The 20,403-nt window shown below is 47.8% G+C and overlaps 1 protein-coding gene and 1 long non-coding RNA gene across 4 annotated transcripts; both read right to left on the bottom strand.

The window, feature by feature from the left end:
• Window positions 1–1,149: 1,149 nt before the first annotated feature.
• Window positions 1,150–3,912, bottom strand: LOC147250660 (uncharacterized). Its single transcript, XR_015119010.1, has 3 exons — window positions 3,368–3,912; window positions 2,776–2,843; window positions 1,150–2,685 (listed from the first exon to the last, which is right to left on the bottom strand). It is a non-coding gene; the product is annotated as an uncharacterized LOC147250660 (long non-coding RNA).
• Window positions 3,913–4,388: 476 nt separating this feature from the next.
• On the bottom strand, window positions 4,389–17,225 carry irf2b (interferon regulatory factor 2b). Of its 3 annotated transcripts, none has more exons than XM_086222808.1 (9): window positions 16,961–17,225; window positions 15,054–15,148; window positions 14,763–14,862; window positions 13,012–13,188; window positions 12,860–12,906; window positions 11,780–11,894; window positions 10,776–10,928; window positions 8,737–8,774; window positions 4,389–8,146 (listed from the first exon to the last, which is right to left on the bottom strand). In XM_086222808.1, exons 2-9 carry the CDS (start codon window positions 15,138–15,140, stop codon window positions 7,877–7,879), a joined length of 987 nt encoding a protein of 328 aa, XP_086078934.1. In that variant the 5' UTR covers window positions 15,141–15,148; window positions 16,961–17,225; the 3' UTR covers window positions 4,389–7,876. The 3 variants fall into 3 exon arrangements, with proteins under 3 accessions (XP_086078934.1, XP_086078935.1, XP_086078933.1); XM_086222809.1 differs by lacking the exon at window positions 16,961–17,225 and adding an exon at window positions 16,871–16,937; XM_086222807.1 differs by lacking the exon at window positions 16,961–17,225 and adding an exon at window positions 16,087–16,792.
• Window positions 17,226–20,403: the final 3,178 nt, after the last annotated feature.

A 20,403-nucleotide genomic window follows, 5' to 3' on the forward strand; every position in this document is an offset into this window, starting at 1 on the left:
GATGTAGTTTGACAGATGAGAGACACTGACGAGTGACTGGTCACCCTGTAAAACTCCAGCCATCAAATAAGAAACAGGAATCTCTGTTTAACAGATTTACTGACAACACATTCATTTGTCCACACTCATGACGATGACGCTACTAAGTCTTGCCCTGTTCTCTTCAGACAATCTTGATCTCCTCTGACTTGCTGCCACAACAGCAACAAAGCTCAAAGAATTTTATTTTTTGGAAAGGTTAAAATGTTTTTACCTTCCAGCTGGTGGCACGCTGGTTGCCATGGCGCTTCCTCAGCAGAGAGCTTCACACTGTACAGCCCTTCAGGTCCCAGGAGGACACCGAACCGGAGGCTTTCACGCCACTTTAGAGGCTCAACATGACTTTATTTCCTCCTGACACTCAAAAATCACAAGGTTTTCCTTCATTATTGAGCATCAGATCAGTGCAGGACAGATGGTCCAGAGAGGAACCCGCCAGGAGCGAACCAATAGATGAAAAAGGACACAAAATATGGAACATTATTACATTCATAACACTTCAGCAACTAAAAGGTCAATCAAGCTAATTTAGCACATTTAAGAAATTAGCACCTAAATAAAGCACATGCTTTCTTGACTCATGTGCTAATTCTGCTCCGTGCAGATAAGTCATCGCTAACTGGCTCACACGAGAGATAATACCCAAGTATTGGTGGTTAGGGTGACATGCTGGCTGCACGGTGGTGCAGTGGTCAGCACTGTGGCCTCACAGCAAGAAGGTTCCAGGTTCGAGTCCCGGCTGGAGCACGGGATCTTTCTGTGTGAGTCACCATGTTCTCCCTGTTCCTGCTGGGTTCTCTCTGGTACTCCAGCTTCCTCCACCGTCCAAAGACATCAAGAGGGGACGAGGCTGATTGATACTCTAAATTGACTGTAGGTGTGACTGTGAGTGTGAATGGTTGTTCGTCTCTATGTGTTGGCCCTGCGATGGACTGGTGACCTGTCCAGGGTGAACCCCGCCTTTCGCCCGTAGATGCTGGGATAGGCTCCACCCCCCCCCCCCCCACGACCCTTACTAGTAAGGAATAAGCGGAAGATGACAATAGATGGATGGTGATGTGCTGCCCCCAAGTGGCTGGAAATATAACTACAGGTTTGAACTGTGCTACAGTCGCAGGCATCTGTCTTCATCCATCACTGCTGCTCAGGCTAAAATTAGGCATCAAAACTACAGCTGCATTTGCAGTCAGAATTATTGGTTCCACATTTTCACACCTCTATTTTATCTCTAGGCTGGAACCACCTCCTCTTTTCAGGACATAACCAAAGGGGTGCCCCAAGGTTCAGTGCTGGGACCCATTTTATTTGCAATCCATATCAACAGTCTGTAATAACTTGTCAAATGCATTGTACCATTTTTATCCAGACAACAGGATTATTTATTGCTGTTCAACCTCACTCCCTCAGGCTTTTGGGGTTTTTAAAAGCTGCTTTTAACTTCATCCAGTCTCACTTATTTGACCTGAAATTGATATTAAACAGACAAAACCAAGCTCATGGTTCTCCCTCATACAAACGCTTCTGAACAGCTTTCAAATAATTAAAAAAACTTGGGTTTTATCCTAGACCAGGAGCTTTTATTTAAAGCCCATATGAACATTTTGGTCACTAAACCTCAGGTGAAGCTTGGGTTCTTTTTCAGGAATAGAACCTGTATCTCTCTCAGGGTCAGAAAGAAATAAGTGACAGCCACCCTCTTGCCCATTCTGGACGATGGGGACATGCTTTATTTGAGTCATCCAAATGTCTCGAGTGCTTGGCTGCTGTTTTTCCAGTGGACACTGAGATTTGTCCCTTGCTGTTGTTGTCTCACCCCCCACTGTGAATTGTTTATCAGATCGAACTTGCCTTCTTTGACTGCGTGCAGATGTGCACATTGCTGACCTCAATCCGTGAGGCTCTTTTATGTGTGTTTCTGCCTTATTTGTTTGCTTTATTGCAGAGAACAAGCAGCAGCCATGCCTCACGTTCTTGTACTACACTTGTTCTATCTGTTCCTCAGGAACAAACTGAATCAGGAAAAAGAGCATTCATCTTTGTTGCTCGCTTGGCCTGGAATCCAATGCAGCCTGAACTGAAAGTCCCTGAAGTTATTCCACTCGGAACCTCTGTTCTTTCCTGAGGGACAAACAGAGACCGTTGAACTTTGCCTGTGTTTTTAAAATCTTGAATTGTTGTTTTATTGTTGTGCTACAGCCCCGTACTTCTTACTGAAAACGCTACGTTGCTAATTTATCCTGTCACTTCCTTAAAACTGTTCTGCTGACCTCTTTTCCTGGGCACCCTTGGGGAAGAGATCCTTGTTATCTGGTTGAATAAAGGTTAAATAATTAAAAATAATTTTCAATTTTTTTAAATGAAAGCAAATGAAAGAAAAAAACTTTGTAAAAACACAGAAATAAAACAATAATATGACAATGTCAGACTCTAACTGTCTTTCCAGAAGCTTCTGGTTTCTGAAGGTAGAGGTTTCCTCTCCTCCCTGATGTCGGGTCACGTCTGTGGTCCAACACCGCCGCCGAGTGGACATGAGCGGTGATGCAGTCTCATATTGGTGATCTTGTTCAAGGTGGAAAGCGTCTGAAGTCGGTCTCCGCATCTTTGGCCCATCAAGATCGAAGCTCCTGGACGAGGAAGAGCTGCAAACTAACAGGTTTCCTGAACTTAAAGAAATTCCTGACATGTGAGCAGAAAGAGAGGGTGAACGAAATTAAATTCCTGGGAGGGAAGACGTACATTCATAGTTGCAAAGAGCAATCATGGCACGCAGAACCTCCCACACAGAACCAAGGAACTTCAGAACTCTGCAGAACACGTAGAGAGTAAAACAAGGAGGGGGAAAAAAACGGTAAATAAATGAACCTGAGAGGAACATGAATGTTCAAAAGACGTTGAGTGCAACAAGACATTCCTGTACGATCTTTACTGGCTTCTGTTTGATCTTCAACGGGATGGAAGCTGATAACATGCATGTAAAGACACATGTACAAGTCAACATACATGTAAAGACACATGTTCATGTCAACATGCATGTAAAGACACATGTTCATGTCAACATGCATGTAAAGACACATGTACATGTCAACATACATGTAAACACACATGTTCATGTCAACATACATGTAAACACACATGTTCATGTCAACATACATGTAAACACACATGTTCATGTCAACATACATGGTTCCCTGGTCTTCACCTCAAACCGGGGTTCTCTGACCTTGACCTCAGACCGGGGTTCTCTCACTTTGACCTCAGACCGGGGTTCTCTCACCTTGACCTCAGACCAGGGTTCTCTCACCTTGACCTCAGACCAGGGTTCTCTCACCTTGACCTCAGACCTGGTTCTTTTCTCAGCGCCACTCCAGGACATTTGCTTCTCCGTATCTGGCACCACATCCCTTCTAAACACTAGATGGCAGGACTGAGCCTTCAGAACTGACTGGCCCGTTCTCCACTTTACTTTCTTGATGTGTTTTACTCCACTTCTAAAAAAGAGAAAGAGAACCTTGACCTCGTTATCGACATGAAAAATACACCTCTCTTTATTTTACTATATTTAGTGAACTCAATCCAAAGTGAGCTGCTCACAGCTGCTGTGGTTACATTCATGGGGTCAAGTCTTTGAGGAGTGAGACGGGAAGAGGGTGAGGTTCCTTCAGGAGAGAACCTGAAACCAGAACATCGGAAGTTCTAGTTTCAGAGGAACAGGAAGTGAAGAAGGGACTTTTCAGATGACCATCTAGAATCTTCCAGCAGAGGTCAGGAGCGTGTCAACAGGAAGACACTTGGGTAAGAGTGAACTATGCTCGCTGCTCTGAGGACTGTTAGTACATACTGACAAACATGACGAATGGTACGTGGCCCATGGTTGATATGGCAACCAGCCGTCAACCCATCTCAGCCCGAGACAGACAACAAACAGGAAGCAGAGGGAGAGCAGCAACTGAAACTGAAAGAGCAGCAGTTAGTGTTCTGGTTAGCTACAGGAGCTGTGTGTGTGTGTGTGTGTGTGTGTGTGTGTGCGCGTGTGTGTGTGTGTGTGTGTGTGTGTGTGAGTGAGTGTGAGAGAGAGAAACAAGGAACCATCAGCGTAACCTCCAACCACACACACACTGGCTCCTGGTACCCTGTGCTGCAGTACTTGTACTCGCAGGCCAACCTGGGTCGTGCAGCGCTCTTATCTCCAGCTCCACATTTCTACTCTGACATGTTCCCAACTCCAAGGACTTCTCCTCCTTCATGCACTGGACCTTTTATCTCAGCTGCACCAGCCATAAAAATGGACTCCGATCCTTCAGGGGCACAAGATAAACCTTCTTCCTCATCATAAACAAGTGAGACTTCAGGAGAAATACAAAACAAAAACAGTTTTTATTCAGATGTACAAGGTGATTCACGTGTAATTACCATGACGAAAAGAGAAGAAGCAGTGGTGACACGTGGCAGTGAAAACCTCTTTGCTTTCGTGCACACGAGCCAAGTTTAGTTTACATCTTAATTTTCTTAAGCCACAAATGTTTGTCAGACAGACGTCAGCGTTTAGTGAATTGAGATCCAATGATTCTGAATCAAAAAGATCTTTCATCTTCCACTTCATGACATCATTTTACTCACAACGGACAGGTAAGTGCACTTGAGTTGTTCCATGCTGGACATCTTTATTACAGTCACCTGCTGCTCCTCCAGTTGAGGACTGACCAGAGGCCTCCACCCTTTAGAGTTCTCTGATTTCAAAATCCATCAATGCGCTTGAGTTTGAGAGGCTGATTCTGACAGTTTATACACTCACTGTGTGTCACATGTTGGAGATATTAAACGTTCACATTGCAGGCTGATATCTGCTGAACCCAATCCATATAATTGTCAAAGATGAAAGATGAAGTGACTCTGTGTGTGTGTACAGGGCAACACACACACACACACACACACACACACACACACACACACACACACACACACACACACAGTAAAACGGCACATTTAAATGTCACAATGAGTTCCTGCTTTGGTCATTAAACTCTAGTTCTTCAAAGTCGTGCTCCGAGGGGCTGCGCCCGCGACAAGAAGAACATCAGACAATCACTAGCAGTGGTGCTGCGGCGCGCGGGGGTGTGACCCGTCTGAGTGCCGCGACCAGACGGGGAAGCATTTTTCAGCAAAAGTCTTCAGCGTTTTAGGCACATGGAAGAAACGTTTGGGACAGAAGTGCAGATCCCACCGCTGCTGTCAAGTAGGCCCCAACCCTCCGACTCCACGGGAAGCTCTGATTCATCCACCATGACAGTTCTACACGTGTCCAGTGTTAAAAGTCATTTGTGGGGTTTGGTTCTTCATGGCAGAGTTCTTATTTCTGTACTCCCGCAGGAACGCTCAGAACTCTTCCCACACAGGCTGGGAGGAGGACTGTGATTTAGCCAGCTAGCTAGCTTAGCACACGAGTGATAGTGGGTGGAAAGTGTTAGCAGAACCTAGTTACACATCAAAGAAGACACTGTTCTCCAAAGCAGTGGTTGCCAGCACAAGCAGAACAAGGGTTAGGGTCAACAAGGCTTGAGGCTGCTGCTGCTGACCATGACCAACCACCAGGATGAGGGGGGCTGCAGCTTGAAGAAAGCTCCTTCATCACCACGCATTTGAACCAGCACACACTGAGGAACTGCAGTTCATGAGAGCTGAGGGGAGATGGAGGTATGCTAACCTGCCCATCCACTACCAGCCATTGTGCTAAGCTAACTAGCAGGTCAGCTGATCTCTCTCATGCAGCGGAGGAGAGACAGGGATCCGTCGTCTGTCCAGTGCTGCGAAGGATGGAAGAGAAGCACAAGTTGCCGAGTTCTGTTAAACGCTGCTCGGCCTCTCCTGGTGTGGCGGCCCTGTGGTCCGGGGTCATGATTCAGACCAGATCTGACTGGATGAACAAGAAAAGTGCTGCAGCTATTAGAAACTACGGGTCACTGGATCATCTCTGATGCATGAGACACACCACAGCTAAAATGGAATATATTATCATTTGTTTCGTTTGACATTAACAGCACTTGAACGATCGTCCTCATTTGATTGACTGCTTCGTCGCTGTGACACCACACCGGTGCATCAAGTCCTATATTTGAATACGTGGACGTTACACAGAAAACATGTGTTCCATTGTTCTACCAGCGTTAGTTCTTGATTGTTGGAATCAGGAACTGCACTTAAAAGTTTTGGACACACACTGAAGGACTGATCCAGATCAGAACCAGGACTGGATCGAGTCAAATTTCAAGGTTACCTCCAAATGCGGCGAGTTAATTTCTGAACACCAGGCGGATATTTCAACCCTGAGGTTCCCCCGTAGGAGGAGAATGACTGCGACTGTTCCTGCACCCAGAACCACGTTCCACATTCCTCCATGTTCTCTACAGAACTGTCTGCTAGCAGTAAAGCATAGAGAGTTTGAATCCAGCCATGCATCAACAACGAAACCTCTCTCTCTCTCTCTAGCTCACACACACACACACACACACACACACACACACACACACACACACACACACACACACACACACACACACACACACACACGCACCTGCTTCCCAATATGTATAAAATGATTCTCTCTGCATCTTCCTGTCAGCTTCCTGTGAATGATTGTTCCAGTGTTTCTCGCTGGGTTTCGTATTGAAACTTCCATCAACATTTCATTGTTCGAATTATTACAGTTTTGACCCTTTCGGATCCCAATTCTGTCTTAACGTCTCGTCATTTTGCTCTGAGAGAATTAAAAAAGCTAATTACATGATAAAAGCTGATTGATAATTCTAGTGATTTCATATTATAACTGCCAGAGGAGGGTTTTATCTGCTTTTCTAATAACCGGAGCAGGTGGGCTTCCACACTAGCATTACTTACACTAAGGGGTCCGGGTCACCAGGCGGAACGCATGCTGATGTGTCAGCCCAGTCCGGTGGCGAACAAACACTGCAATCATTCCTGTTCTTACTGGCCATTTAAACATTCCTCCTGATGTACTTCCAATCAAACTGATGGGGCCAAAATATACCGAACCAGTTGTGTGTGAAAACACATTCTAAAGCTCACATGAGGTAACACGAGCCTTCAGCTGTCAGAATTAGTCAGATCTAATGGATGTCTACAGAAGTTACACTTCATTTAGCACAAAACCTCCTTTGTGTTTCCCTGGACTGTCTCTCTGCCTGCTTTGAGCTGCCATGGAGGAACACAAACATGGGGAGGAAGCACTGTCCTAAAAAGTGCAACTCTAGAGGCTTTTCACTGGATCTGATCACTTCAGACAGCTGGAATCTCACATCGACTTCAGGAAAACTGGAGTATTTGTTGTCCTCAGTCGCTTCCACTGAGCAAAGAGTTAGGCATTGTAGACACGTGACACGTGAACAGAATGACGAAAGCTGGTAGAACCTGTTTCTGTGAATAATGGCACCTGATCATTGTTGTTGTTAAAGTGACTTGAAGTGTGTGAGGAGGCGTCTAAAGGGTCAGTGGCGGTCCAACCTGACGCGGAGAGCAGGAGCGCTCACAGATCTGATGGTACTGTCCGCACAGACGTGGCTGACGACTAACTGACATCACACAGGCTCTCACGGTCACACGAAGGAGGAAAGTATAGTTTGTGCTCACTGGTTCGAGTCCTGGCCTGAACACCGACAGCGCCGACGTAAAGAACAGCAGCATGATTTGGTGTTCCAGACAGAAGCTACAGAGCAAATAATCAAGGTCATTTAGCCCCCACGTGGCTGCCATGATGAAAGCAACATTCTCGGTCATTCCTATGCCCTGGATGCAGTGATGGGACTCCCCCAGCTGGGGTCAGAGGTCAGGAGGAAGTGACATCAGAGGTTTTCATAATGACGCTGGCTCGCATTTCATGAGTGTGGCTCGACGTTGCAGACGTGACAGAGTTCTGGCTGTAGGCCGGCAACCAGCCATCAGTGTGGTAGCTGATGAGGGGGGCGGGGTCTTGCGTGCTGGTCACCCTGAAGTTTGGCTTGTTTCCACTAACAAAGGTGGCCATGCCAGGTAGAGAACATGCAGGAACCCTGAGAACTGATGTGCTGTAGTCCCGCCTCCAGACGGTGCTGACACCCTGTCAACCAACATAAAGGGGGGGGGGGGGGACACCATGAGTGAAAATATGGTAGGAAATTACAAACGCAGTGGTCACTGCTGACATGGTGACATTGTGCTGAGCACCAGAACTTCAGTGCCGAGACAAAGAGCTGCATCAACATGTTGTCCCTGCGGAAGGACATCTTTAGATGGAGAAGGTTCTAGAACGAGGTTAGGGCATGGACTACACTCAGTGAGAGTACTCACAACAACAGGAAGTCAAACCTGTGTAAGTGTGTGTGTTCCTGGGTTGGTGCAATGTACAAGAACTTCAAACCAAACTGTTAATGTTTGCCAGCCACAGTTCCCTCCCTTCTCTCAGGGTCTCACATCATTACAGGAAGTACAAAAGTGCGCACGTGTGTGTGCACAAAAACACACACACACACTTAAACACATACACAAGAAAGTGATGATAAATTATTAACCAGGCTCAATGTGAGATAAACAGGTTTTTACCTGTTCAGACCTCACTGCTAGAGTTGTGTGTGTGTGTGTGTGTGTGTGTGTGTGTGTGTGTGTGGTTGGGGGGGGTGTACATATGTGTGAATAAAACAGGAGTCTCACCTCTTTGGTGTTTTCTGTGTCACTGTCTGTGTCACTGCCTGTACAAACACAGAGAAACATTTGTATTTAGCAAATAAGACATTAGTCAATAATCCACATACAGAGATCGCAGCAGCAGACACACACACACACACACACACACACACACACACACACACACACACACACACTCTTCTGATCTGATTGGCGATCAGATCCTTTATTAGCAAGTAAATGGGCGGCTCACGAGTGTTTCTTCCAGAGAAGATTGAATCCTTTATCCACATGGGTTCTCCAACTCTCTTCTATCCAGCCTAGAACAACTCTGTGCTGACGGGTTTGTGTTTTCAACTTTTGACAGCTTCTATTAAAGAGGACTAGCAAGGTGCATTAGCGGAGCTAGCTTGACGCAGTTTAGCAGCCTCGGAGCGACCGTGGGCTAGATTCTCAGCCATCCAGGTTCTGGTGTCTCTTCAGTTCTTTGTCGTGGCCAAATGGACTGGTTCAGTTTCCTTGGGGCCCAAGTGTGAATGGCTGTTGAGAGTCCTCGGGAGGAGGCGTGCCATACTGTAGGTGGGGGGCAGGTAGCAGGGGAGGCCACCCCCTCTGTTCAGGGATGGTGGCTCCAGTTAGATGTGGCTTCTTTAAGGCTCCTCCCGAACCTCCAGAGCTCATCTCCCAGCCTGAATGTTCCCTCTAACAGGAAACCACGTAACACGGCTCATGTCCAGCAGTGCTCTACCCTCCAAGCAGTTTCAAGATAAACAGAACAAACATCTGCACACGGTTGCACAAAACAATGCCTGCAGACAATCGCTGTAATCTGGAGGCAACCGTGATGCACACACCTGATTTCTGAACTCTGATTGTTCTGATCGGAGACGCACGAAGACAGAGGAGAACAGTTGGAATGATTAGAACTGGTAGAACCAGCAGGGCTGGAACGATGAAGAAGGCAATGGGGAGGTAGGCGACAAGCAGAGATGGAAGACAACAGAAACAGCTTCAATTCAAGTACAAACATGAGCCAGTGTGATTATAGATCTCAGAAAGAGGAAGTGAAACGGCGCTTAGATTTTGTACTGGAACTAGACACACACACACACACACACACACACACACACACACACACACACACACACACACACACACACACACACACAATTACTTAATTTATTTCCTGGGGACCTACTCTAACCCCACCCATAAAAACTACAAACCCAACTCTAACCCTAATCCAAACCTTCATACTTATTTTTAATGATTTATGGGGACTTGCCTTGTGTCCCCATAAGGAGGGTGAGCGAACGTATTTACGTCCCCACAACAGCACTAACCCACGTCTGAGGCGCAGTCGCAGTTCTGCAATTCCAGAGAGCCTGTTTGACATGAGAGGTGGAGGTGTAACGGGCAATCGTTTGAGAGCTCGGTCCACGTCACTCCCTCTGCCTGTCATGTGACAACAGACTGTTGCAGTGAAAGGTGTGCATCCTACCAACGAGAGTTTGAAGCCTGGCGCTTGCAAACATGCAATGCTGGCAGAGAACGTTGAGTAAAGGTCTGAGAATCCTATTTTTCTATCAGAACACACGACAACAGTTAGCAGCTTCCCAGGCCCAGATGAGAGCACAAGCTGCTCCCTGCAGAGACAATCGGAGGACATGAATGATTCACAGGAAAACAAAAGTCCAGGTGAGGAAAAGACCAAAATGGCACCATTCACCTGGCAGGCTCAGGGCTGCTGATCCTCACATATTGGGGGGGGGGGGGGGGTTCTATTTTAACACCAGTATATCGATGGGTTTCATCCCAGTACAGTTGCAGACTTTAGTTAGAACAGTCCATATTCAAGCAGCACAAGTTCCACTATCAAGCTATCCTTCAGAACGTTGTAAACATGTTGAGCAACATGTTCCTCAACACAGTACCGTGGTCAAAACTGCGGTGGAGGCTAACTGGGACAGTCAGCGTCCTGTGTATTTGACCCATTTGTGAAACAATCTGTGGTGTATGTGTGTGTGTGTGTGTGTGTGTGTGTGTGTGTGTGTGTGTGTTCTCACCGCAGCATGAAGACACAGGAGAGATCTGGAGTGGGTATGAGTGGGAGGAGCTAACGGTCTGCTCCTCGTTCTCGGTGGTCACTTCAATCGTCTGACACACGAACGGCAGCTGCTCACTGGTGATCACATGATCTTCTACTGAGCTGTGAATCGCTACAGATGGAGAGCCTGAGTTAGGACACAGAGGAGGCACGCCTCAAACGAGCTCATGTAAACAGACATGAACAGTATATCTGAATATCATCCAAGCGTTACGTAGATGTAGCTTAAAACCACTGAGTTTGCATCGTACCGATTCTCATCATGCACTGCCGTTAGCATGCGACCTGGACACGTGTGTGTCAGATGTACCTGGAGCCTGTAACTCCCATAATGTAAGTAAAGGTCAGCTCAGGCCTCTGGTGCGCCACCTGTTACACAGGTTTTCCATTCCAGAGACCTCTGTCCACCCTGATGACCCCAAGGCTGCTCTGAGACACAGGCTGAGAGGTGCCCCCCTAATCACTGACCTGGGGTCAGACCGGTCCTCATACACTGGCAGTGCATATGAAACACCCCTAATATGCAGCGGGGAACAGGGAATTTACTGGGATTTGAAGTCATGAGCACAAGCGACACGGCAGAGTTTTGTCTCCTCAGCTTCTGGGCTCTTCAAAGACTCTAGCGCTGCTGGCACAGTGGTTACGGTTTCACATGTTTGGATTCAGGCTGTTTTTACCACATTCTGGTGAGAGACTGAGCCAATTACTTCTGTTACCGGGGTCATTTGACCCCAGAATGAAATGCTGATTCCTCCTGTTCCCATTCAGACAAAGGCCTGATCCTAGCTGGGTTTCTAGCCAGTGGGAGCAGGGCTACAGAAACACAACTCCCCGCTCAGACTTCAGACTTCCCTTTGAACCACAACTTCCAAGCATCCCTCCACTGCTGACGCAGGCCTTTAGTTTTTTCAAGCCTCTAACACAACCGCCATCACAGGAATGGAGGACACACCCTTGCAGTACCTAAATTTCTGTCACTTATTGTCAAAGCCACCACTTCCTGCTTGACCGCTTCTGGTTTGGTGAAGTCGATGGGTCTAGCAGGAGGCTCCAGAACGGTTCTATCCGGAGAGGCAACCTGAGAGTGAGAAGAACACCAGAAGAACATTTACTAACAGGGTTCTGAACGGGTTTTTAATCCCACTGTAAAAACTGCAGTAATCCACACTTGACCCCTCAAAGCTGCTGCTCATTTCCATTGAGGATTACAGACCGTGCACTTCGCGCTAGAGGCAGACAATATAATATCTTCCTGAGGTGTTATTATGTCCAGTCATGCTGAGCAGGAATAACACGCAGCACTTATGTAGGGTTGGGTAGTGAAAACAGAGAACCGGGTGGTGCCAGAGCCAACATGAATGACAACAGGAAAGGTTCTCTCTGCTGTGACTGCAGAGGGCGAAAGAAGTTAGAGTTTAGGGTTGGGTAATCTGCGCCATTCTCCGATTATCCAATCGTGTTTCATTGAGATTGCCGATTCGCATACAATCGCACGAAGGGTGGGAGGAGTTACAACACCAACCGGCAGCAAGCGTGGCGGAAAGAGAAGTTGAGCTCGCAGCAAATGAAAGAGCCACAACAGAGGCAGTCCAAATCTCTAACGGTGCGAGGTCTTACCGACGGACGAGCGTGCACATGGCGACATCAGATGCTGCAGATTCACCACCACTCTGAGGCTGCTAACCGCGTCAAGCTAGCACCTCTGATGCAAAAGTTGTGACACACAAGTGTAGCGGCACTGACGGTCAAGTGCACAACGGCCGATGCGAGATATTCCCACAGCAGAATAACGAAAGCCTGACTGATGCTGTGGTGCGTCCGTTTAGATGCTGATTCACCATCTGATGATGTCTACCGTTACCCAACAAAGACAAGACAAGTGGGATGTTGGCAATTGGGTGATGCTACGCTGCTTGTGCCGTTTTTAGCTGGAGAATTTAGGTTCTTCGCTTTCACTGGACACACGCAACCATATATTGATGCAGTCCAAAGGCTCTGCCAGCTGCTTGCACATGTGCCCGGAACGCTCTTGTGCTCATCTACCTCTTTATTTCCCTTGGGCCTCCCCTCCTTGTCTGCCTTCTTCTTTGCTGGATGGACAGACAGAAGGAAACACTTTAAGAAATTCGGTACGATATCAACGGCGATCAAGACAAGAACGAGTGGACGACGACATCAGCTGCTGCTGCACTCACCTTTCCTCACGTTTCTCTCGGAGGATGAGAGCATCTTGTAGACTCTGAAGGCGTTGGTTCCCTTTTTGTTGCTTTTATCCTTCACCTCCTCGATGTCTGGCAGGCTGTTCATGGCACAGCGGAAGTTAGCCTTCCAGGTCTTGGGGTCTGGCCGGTCGATGCCCGGCTGGTACTTCCCTACACCGTCGCAGAGACAGACGCCATCTGAGACGCGGCTGATGTTTCGAGCATGTTATTACCTGCTCTCATGTTATTCAGTGAGCAGCTGTGGCTTTGCCCCGTCTGCTGCTTATGAAACATTTCTGCAGACAAACGTCAGGAAGCTGGGTGACCTGATCTGCTCAGTACATTGGTTTTTTTTATGAAGTTTGCTTTCCCACATTATGTAATGAGATAGCGCTGCACTCTGTCTCTGTGGCAATAACAGGCAGTAAAGATGCTTAACAAACCATTTCCTGTACTCCGAAATGTACGTGTTCACATGTAGGTTGATATTTTTCAACTGCCATAAATGAGAAGCTGGGACGAGAGAATCTTTCATCATCGCAGCTCCACGAGAGCGCCAGGATGCCGGAGACTGGTTGCGATTATCAGTCAGGTTCCTCATCAGTTCTCTTCCTGACTCCTGATTCATCGCTAAATCTGTGCTCGTGAAATTTTCAGTGAATTTCCAAAGTGTTGCAAAAAGGAAATGTGAACTAGATACAATTCATTCTGAGGACGTTGTCGTCTCGGACCTCTACAAACATCCACCAGGTAAACATGAGAGACGCCTTTCGGCCGGGTGAACGTTCAGTCTTGTTTCACGCCTGCTTCTATAGGACAGCAACACTCGGGAATATCCAGGAAGACGCCTGCATCACAAACGGCTGCTCAGTCACGTGAGTTTAAGATTCACCACGTCAGAGATTGTTATTAACAAAGGTCCAGTATTGAGCATTGGCTTGTTTTTTCCAAAGAGCCAAAAAATAAAAAAGAAGAACCCACCATAAAACGTTTGTATGAACGTTCTCTCATGTGATGCATCAAAGAACGCTGATAGAAACTTGATTATTCTGCATGTTTAACAAAGGAGTCCAGCTGAAGCCTTGGAAAGAGCTGGTTCTTATCATCCAAAACAGATGGAACCTGAGAATACATGAGAACATGCGGCGAGGCTGCCTGCGCGGTGACAGCCTTATTATAACGCTCAGTTATTTGCCAAATCCATGGCTTTCCTGGCAATGATCTCGTCACAGTGGCCACCGCTGGCTCTGCTGGACTCGTCGAACACAAACGTGCCTTCCTCGACTGAGGGAAGCCTCCGGTGGCAAAGTTTCAGCAGCGTTTGTGAAGCACAACTGTCAGAAAAACCTGCCTGCCACGATGAAAGGACTCAACAAGCACTGAGGCAGAAGACACCACTGGGTTTGCCTACATAGAACCAGTTCCTGATTCCCACCCTCACATGACTATCGACCCGTCGGTGAACCTGTAGGGTCGCTCACTGCCAGTTGAAATATCGCTCGTTGGACACGGCCACAGACTCCCGCTGGGCATCCAGTTGCTGCAGGCAGCAGCACAACTCAGCTTCTACTGTTGAAGTATCTTGATTCTACTTGATAAAAATCTAATCTGTCTTTGATTTGTTCTGTCTGAAGGATTTAAAATGACAACTAGGGAATGCATAGTCAGGTGTGTGTGTGTGTGTGTGTGTGTGTGTGTGTGTGTGTGTGTGTGTGTGTGTGTGTGTGTGTGTGTGTGTTTTCTACCGGTATGTATGGCCCATCTCATGAAGAGAGGAGCATCTTTCTCCAGGTCCCAGCCATGACGAGCTGCGTGCATCCACGGGATCTGGAAGATTCGCTTTTCCTGCAGTCATCAACAAGATGAATGTGTGTGTGTGTGTGTGTGTGTGTGTGTGTGTGTGTGTGTGTGTGTGTGTCCTGTGGCCCACTTTTCTTCCTAAATATATTTTACAAATGCAGATCTTATCATTACTTTCAATCAGTTCTTTATTTGTTGTACTGAATGTGTGTGTGTGTGTGTGTGTGTGTACTTACTTTGTTAACCCATTTGAGGCCCGGTATCTGACAGGAGTCGATCTGTTCCTCCAGCCATGGCCGCATCCTCATTCTCTCTACTGGCATTTTGGCCTCTGAACACACACACACACACACACACACACGTTATGTGTGTTTATGAGTAAAAATGACTTTCAACAAGTTCAATACAGCAGGTTTAAATCTTTCTTTTACAGGAGCTGCAATGATTTCAGCAACCAGACTGTGATGGTTTCAGCCCACCAGTGACACAAGAGTGACCCACCAGTGACACAAGAGTGACCCACCAGGGACCAACTAGAGGCCAACCAAGGACACACCAGGGACCCACCAGTGGCCAACCAGTGACCCACCAGGGACCCACCCTGCCAGCAGCCAGGTCCTCACTCAACCTCTGTGACTGCTTAGATAACAACACTACTTGAGCCATAAAGACAAGGTGTTCAACACAAACTAAAACTACATGTTCAACTACAAACACACACACACACACACACACACACACACACACACACACACTCCTATATACCACAGGTACTTTTATCTCTTTGATCAAATAAAATTCCAATTTAAAGAAAGACACTGAGGACGTCCAGAAATGGAAACAACCTCACAAAACTTAGAAAGGAAAAAAGGCCATACTGTAACTGTAATACTGCTTCTTATTTTGTCCTGTTGTTGTTTTTTTACTATGACCACTTTTTTCTAATTTTAAACCGATTTATTTATTACATTCTTGAAATAAAGTCTGATCCAAGAAGTATAGATAAAGAACAGCATGTCTCTGGGAGCCCGCCAGCCACGTTGATTACGTCCACCAGCCGCATGTAAAAAAAAAAAAAAAAAAAAAAAAAAAAACATTGAAGAAAATATTCAAACAATCATGGAAATAAATCATATTTCAATTGTGAAAAGGATTCTGGAAATGACAGCTTCGGCTGTTTCCCTTTGGGAGGTGAAAGTGCTGCATTATCATGTCATGATCAACAGTTGTCCCAGCTCTGACGAGGTGGCAGACATGACAGCAACCCACCACACGCCATTAGGCTCCTGTCTCTCGGAGGGGAAGTGAGGCCACACCGGCTGCTGGCTGGAGCCGGAGCTCCTGAGCGGGTCGGGCAAGATGAGGCAGCACGCCGTCGGCCAGAGTTTCATCGGGCCGACGCCTCCAGCTGGTGGCTCCGTTCAGCAGGACCAAGCCTGTAACAGCTGGCACCGGAACACCGGAGCCCCCTTAAGAAAAACTGAAGAAACCAGGTTGTGTAACTTTCCACCGTCGCTGGGACCTGGTGGAGGTTCACTGCCCTTTGAGAGTGAAGCACGATGCTCCTGCCTCTGCAGATGAGGATGAATAAACACCCACAACCAGAATGCCTGCTGGTCCGGCGGGGCACCGGCAAGCGCCGCAAGTTCCTCTGAGCCTGAACCCGTGAACGGTGCAAGCACACGCCGAACAGGCGAGAACGCTGTGGCTTCAGTCCCAGGTGTCAGAGCGGGTCAGCAGCCAGGGCAGCACCTCCACATTCACGGCAGCAGCTGGAGGCCCGACACACGGGTTCCCTGCACCGACCCTCGCCCTGTGACCCGGAGTTAGCTGGGCGTGTTAGCGGCGAGGCAGACGCCGAGGTGCCACCAAGTTGCACAAATAACAGCAACAACAACAGCGACGACGACAACAACCAAAACAACAACAACAACAACAACAACAACAACAACAACAACAACAACAACAACAGCAGCAGCAGCAGCATCGAAGCCAAAAGTGAAAATAATAGTCGATCCTGCTGAACGAAGCCAAGGAAAAACTACAGTATTACTTTCGCTGCCGCAGGAGTCCGGGATCCGTCACGCCGCCCTGTCGGAAGTCCGCGGGCTGAGAGCAGCTCGACGTGCGGAAGTGCAGTTACCTGTTGGTGCGGACGGTCGGCGGCTCCACCGTCCCGCGGTCGCTCGGTAGCACGCGCAGCTGCCCCCCCTCCGGGACTCCGCGTATTTGTAGTTTGAAGTGAAAAATGAAAAGTGTCACCGCCGGGTTTTTGTAAGTAGGCGCGTGTGTGTGAATGTGAGAGTGTGTTTTTTCTGTTTCTGTGTTCAGACCGAAAGCAAAACAAGGCTGGTTCGAGAAGTGGGGGGGCTCGGACTGGAAATCCCCCTCCTGCTCTCGCGTTCTCGCTCTCGAGCTGCGTCGCGGAAGTGTCCTGCTCGCGTGCCCCCCCCCCCCCCCCCGATCACAACCGGGGACGAGGAGGTCTCACTCTGCTCCTCTTTCCTTTGACACAGACTCCAACTTGAGGAACCACGTTCAGAGTCCCGTCCCACGCAGAACTCTGGCCCCCCGGGCGTCGACGGGCACCTCTGGACACACGGGCCCCAACACTGGATCGAACTTTTAATGTTTATACTGCATTTTTAGAGCCTTTCGAAAAGTTTCACATGAAATAAATCCGGAAATTTCCCCCAAAGACTGTCTCTAAAGGGGATCTACTACATCTGATGCATGTGCAGGATCTACTTGGGGGGTCCAGCCTCTGTCCCGGGACCGCCCAGTAAGGTGGTCTTTGTTTTTTTAATTGGAAAATGTAATTCTGCTGACAGGTGACGCATGCAAGTGTTTTTACTCTGATGACCAAAGTGTCTCCTTGATGACTCGACCTCTGTGGGTCTGGATTCACGACATTTCTGACGTTAGGTTCTTGTAAAGGTTAAAAAATCATCAGTCAAATCAGCCTTGGAACCAGAGAGCAGAGCCCTGGGGTTCCTGGGAGGTCGAGCAGCTCAGAGGGAGGCTGGAGTGAGAAACCAGGGTGCCGTTATCGACTCGGCTGGACATTAAATCACGTCACTGCAGCAAAGGTTTGCATCTTTAATCTCAGAAACATGGCGAGTGCTGGAGCCTGCGTCTCCGGACGCCAGGCAGTTGATCAAAGCATTCCTCCGGATTACTGTGATCGATTTCTTATTGGCCGACCAGAGACGAGTGTCAACAGGCTGCAGTGAAACTGGGATGAGATCACATGACAGTTCAGCATCTCTGCGCTGAGGGTTGGATTTATAAATGTTTTACTTGTTTTCTTACAGCACTTGGTGGTTTAGCTCTGTCCCACCAGCTTGTCTCAGCTTGTTCTGACCCGCCTCTCCCAGGTCCCAGGCGAAGCGTACAAAATATGGGGAAGCAGCATTTTCTTTTCAGCGCCGATGGCCTGGAGGAGCAGCTGCTGTGGACAGTTGGAGGGAGCACCTCAGGGCTCATGTCCAGGCCCTCACTGCTAACCAATCACCTTGTTCTGATTTTTATCTCATGCTGCCGTTGTTACTTCTTTGACTTGTTTTATGCTTTTTCTGCCTTTTATTATTTTAATTATTGTCATTCATTATTGTTTTAATTTCTTCTATTTTATTTTAAACTTCAGGCGACTGTTTCTGACAAGTTTAGTATCTTTGTTTTATTTTCATTTGATTTAATTATTCCTTATTGGGGCACCCCGCTGGAGCAGTGGTCCTCACTGTGGCCCCCCAGCAAGAAGGTTGTGGGTGGAGCCCCGGCTGCAGCACGGGGTCTTTCTGTGTGAGTCTCCATGTTCTCCCTGTTCCTGCTGGGTTCTCTCTGGTACTCCAGCTTCCTCCACAGTCCAAAGACATCAAGAGGGGACGAGGCTGATTGATACTCTAAATTGACCGTAGGCGTGGCTGGGAGAGCCAATGGTTGTCTGTCTCTATGTGTTGGCCCTGCCATGGACTGGTGACCTGTCCAGGGGGAAGGCTGCTGGGATAGGCTCCAGCCCCCCCCCCCCCCCCCCCCACCACCACCACCACGACCCTTAACAAGAATAAGTGGAAGACAATGGGTGGATGGATGGATGGATTATGGAAGTGCTACATGCAGGATGAGTCTGGATCTGTGAGTGACAGCTTTGTTTCCAGACTTGCAAATACTGGCAGTTAGGCGACTTGCTAACAGCAGCACAGATGGTAGATCTACTACAACGAGAATACACAGGTTATAAGGAAAGTTACTGATGCAATTTGTTGGATGAGGATGAGGATGAGGCGCAGGAGTCGTCGCGGAGCTGTCTGGACATCTCTCTACTGCCCGGCTAGCTGATGCAGTTGCATCTACAATGGGAGGTTGCGTGACTACTTGACTTTGAACAGAAAAACGAGAGCGCCACGGCTCTAGGTTTTGATCTTGTTCACTGCGGTTGGTTGATTATTCTCTTGTTTTAAACACTGTTGCACATGAAGCACTTTGAGCTCCGTGAAAGCTGCTAAATGGACGATGGTTATCGTAATTATTACTAATCTAGTTAGCACAGAATCCTGTAATTTCAGGAGTTCAGCACTCAGAAAGTTCCGCCCTGCTCGTGAATCTTCTTCCTCACCATAGAACAGAGACGATCTTTGAGCTCGATTTCATTTTCACTTCCTCCATCTGTCTGCTCACCACAGAACCAGCAGCCACCCATTTCTGCGCTGCTGCTGCTGGAAACGAAACTTTGGACTCTGCTCAAGTGTGTGTGCGCGCGCATGCACGAACAGCCCACCTGCCGTTACTTGGAAAGACGGATTTTCACTTCGTGTGCCTGCGCTGAATGTTACCAGTTTCATGTGTGTGTGTGCGTGTGTATATATATATAATATATATACACACGCACACATATTTGTGTATATAAATACTATAAGTACATATGTATATATAACATATATATACACAAACACTTTATTATTCTATATATAAATATATAGAGAGATATTCTAGACTTTTTTTTCGTTTGAAAGGACAGGTCTGCTGAGAGAGACACCAGTAAACATGGGGAGAGGAGGCGTCAAACCAGGTCAGGTCACTGGCCTCTGGACCCGCAGAGATACGACTGTGGTCTCTAGCGCGCGCAGCACAACTGTTAAGAGGTGTAACAAACTAATAGAGAAAGTTTATGATTTGACAACGAGACCGAGAGGCTGAAATTGGACAAGCAGAGGATCCGTACAAACACTCGCTCGCCCGGGTGGTCATGCGCTGTTCTCCCCGTGTGAGCTGCCGTCACGAACGGGCAGAAACGCGTTTAACCCCCCAACGCTGGACCGGTGCACAGAGACAGGAGTGGCAGGCGGGAGATACGAGGCACCTCAGAATGACAAAGCGACACTTGTGTGTGTTTCACTGTGCCAACACACTGATCGAGTCCGGAACTCTCTTCCAGGAGGAACAGCAGCAGATCTGCTGATTCATTAAGGCCTCCGAGCTCCAGCCAGCGGCTCTCTGGCTCCCTCTGGTGGTCCCACCCCGCCACACGCTCATCTTAGGTTCATCTGGAAACTTGAATTTGCAGACCAAAACTGCCCAACAAAAGCA

The sequence above is a fragment of the Aulostomus chinensis genome, chromosome 13 (assembly GCF_037954235.1).
Source record: "Aulostomus chinensis isolate RoL2024-O1b breed Wild chromosome 13, RoL_Achi_v1.0, whole genome shotgun sequence".
Lineage (NCBI taxonomy): Eukaryota > Metazoa > Chordata > Actinopteri > Syngnathiformes > Aulostomidae > Aulostomus > Aulostomus chinensis.

What these genes read in the sequence shown, in the direction of transcription:
- irf2b (XM_086222807.1), bottom strand. An exon ending in GCCTCAAATGGGTTAACAAA is followed by an intron (nt 14,863 to 15,053) that starts GTAAGTACACAC and finishes TGATGACTGCAG; the next exon opens with GAAAAGCGAATCTTCCAGAT. An exon ending in ACACAGAAAACACCAAAGAG is followed by an intron (nt 8,147 to 8,736) that starts GTGAGACTCCTG and finishes GTTGGTTGACAG; the next exon opens with GGTGTCAGCACCGTCTGGAG.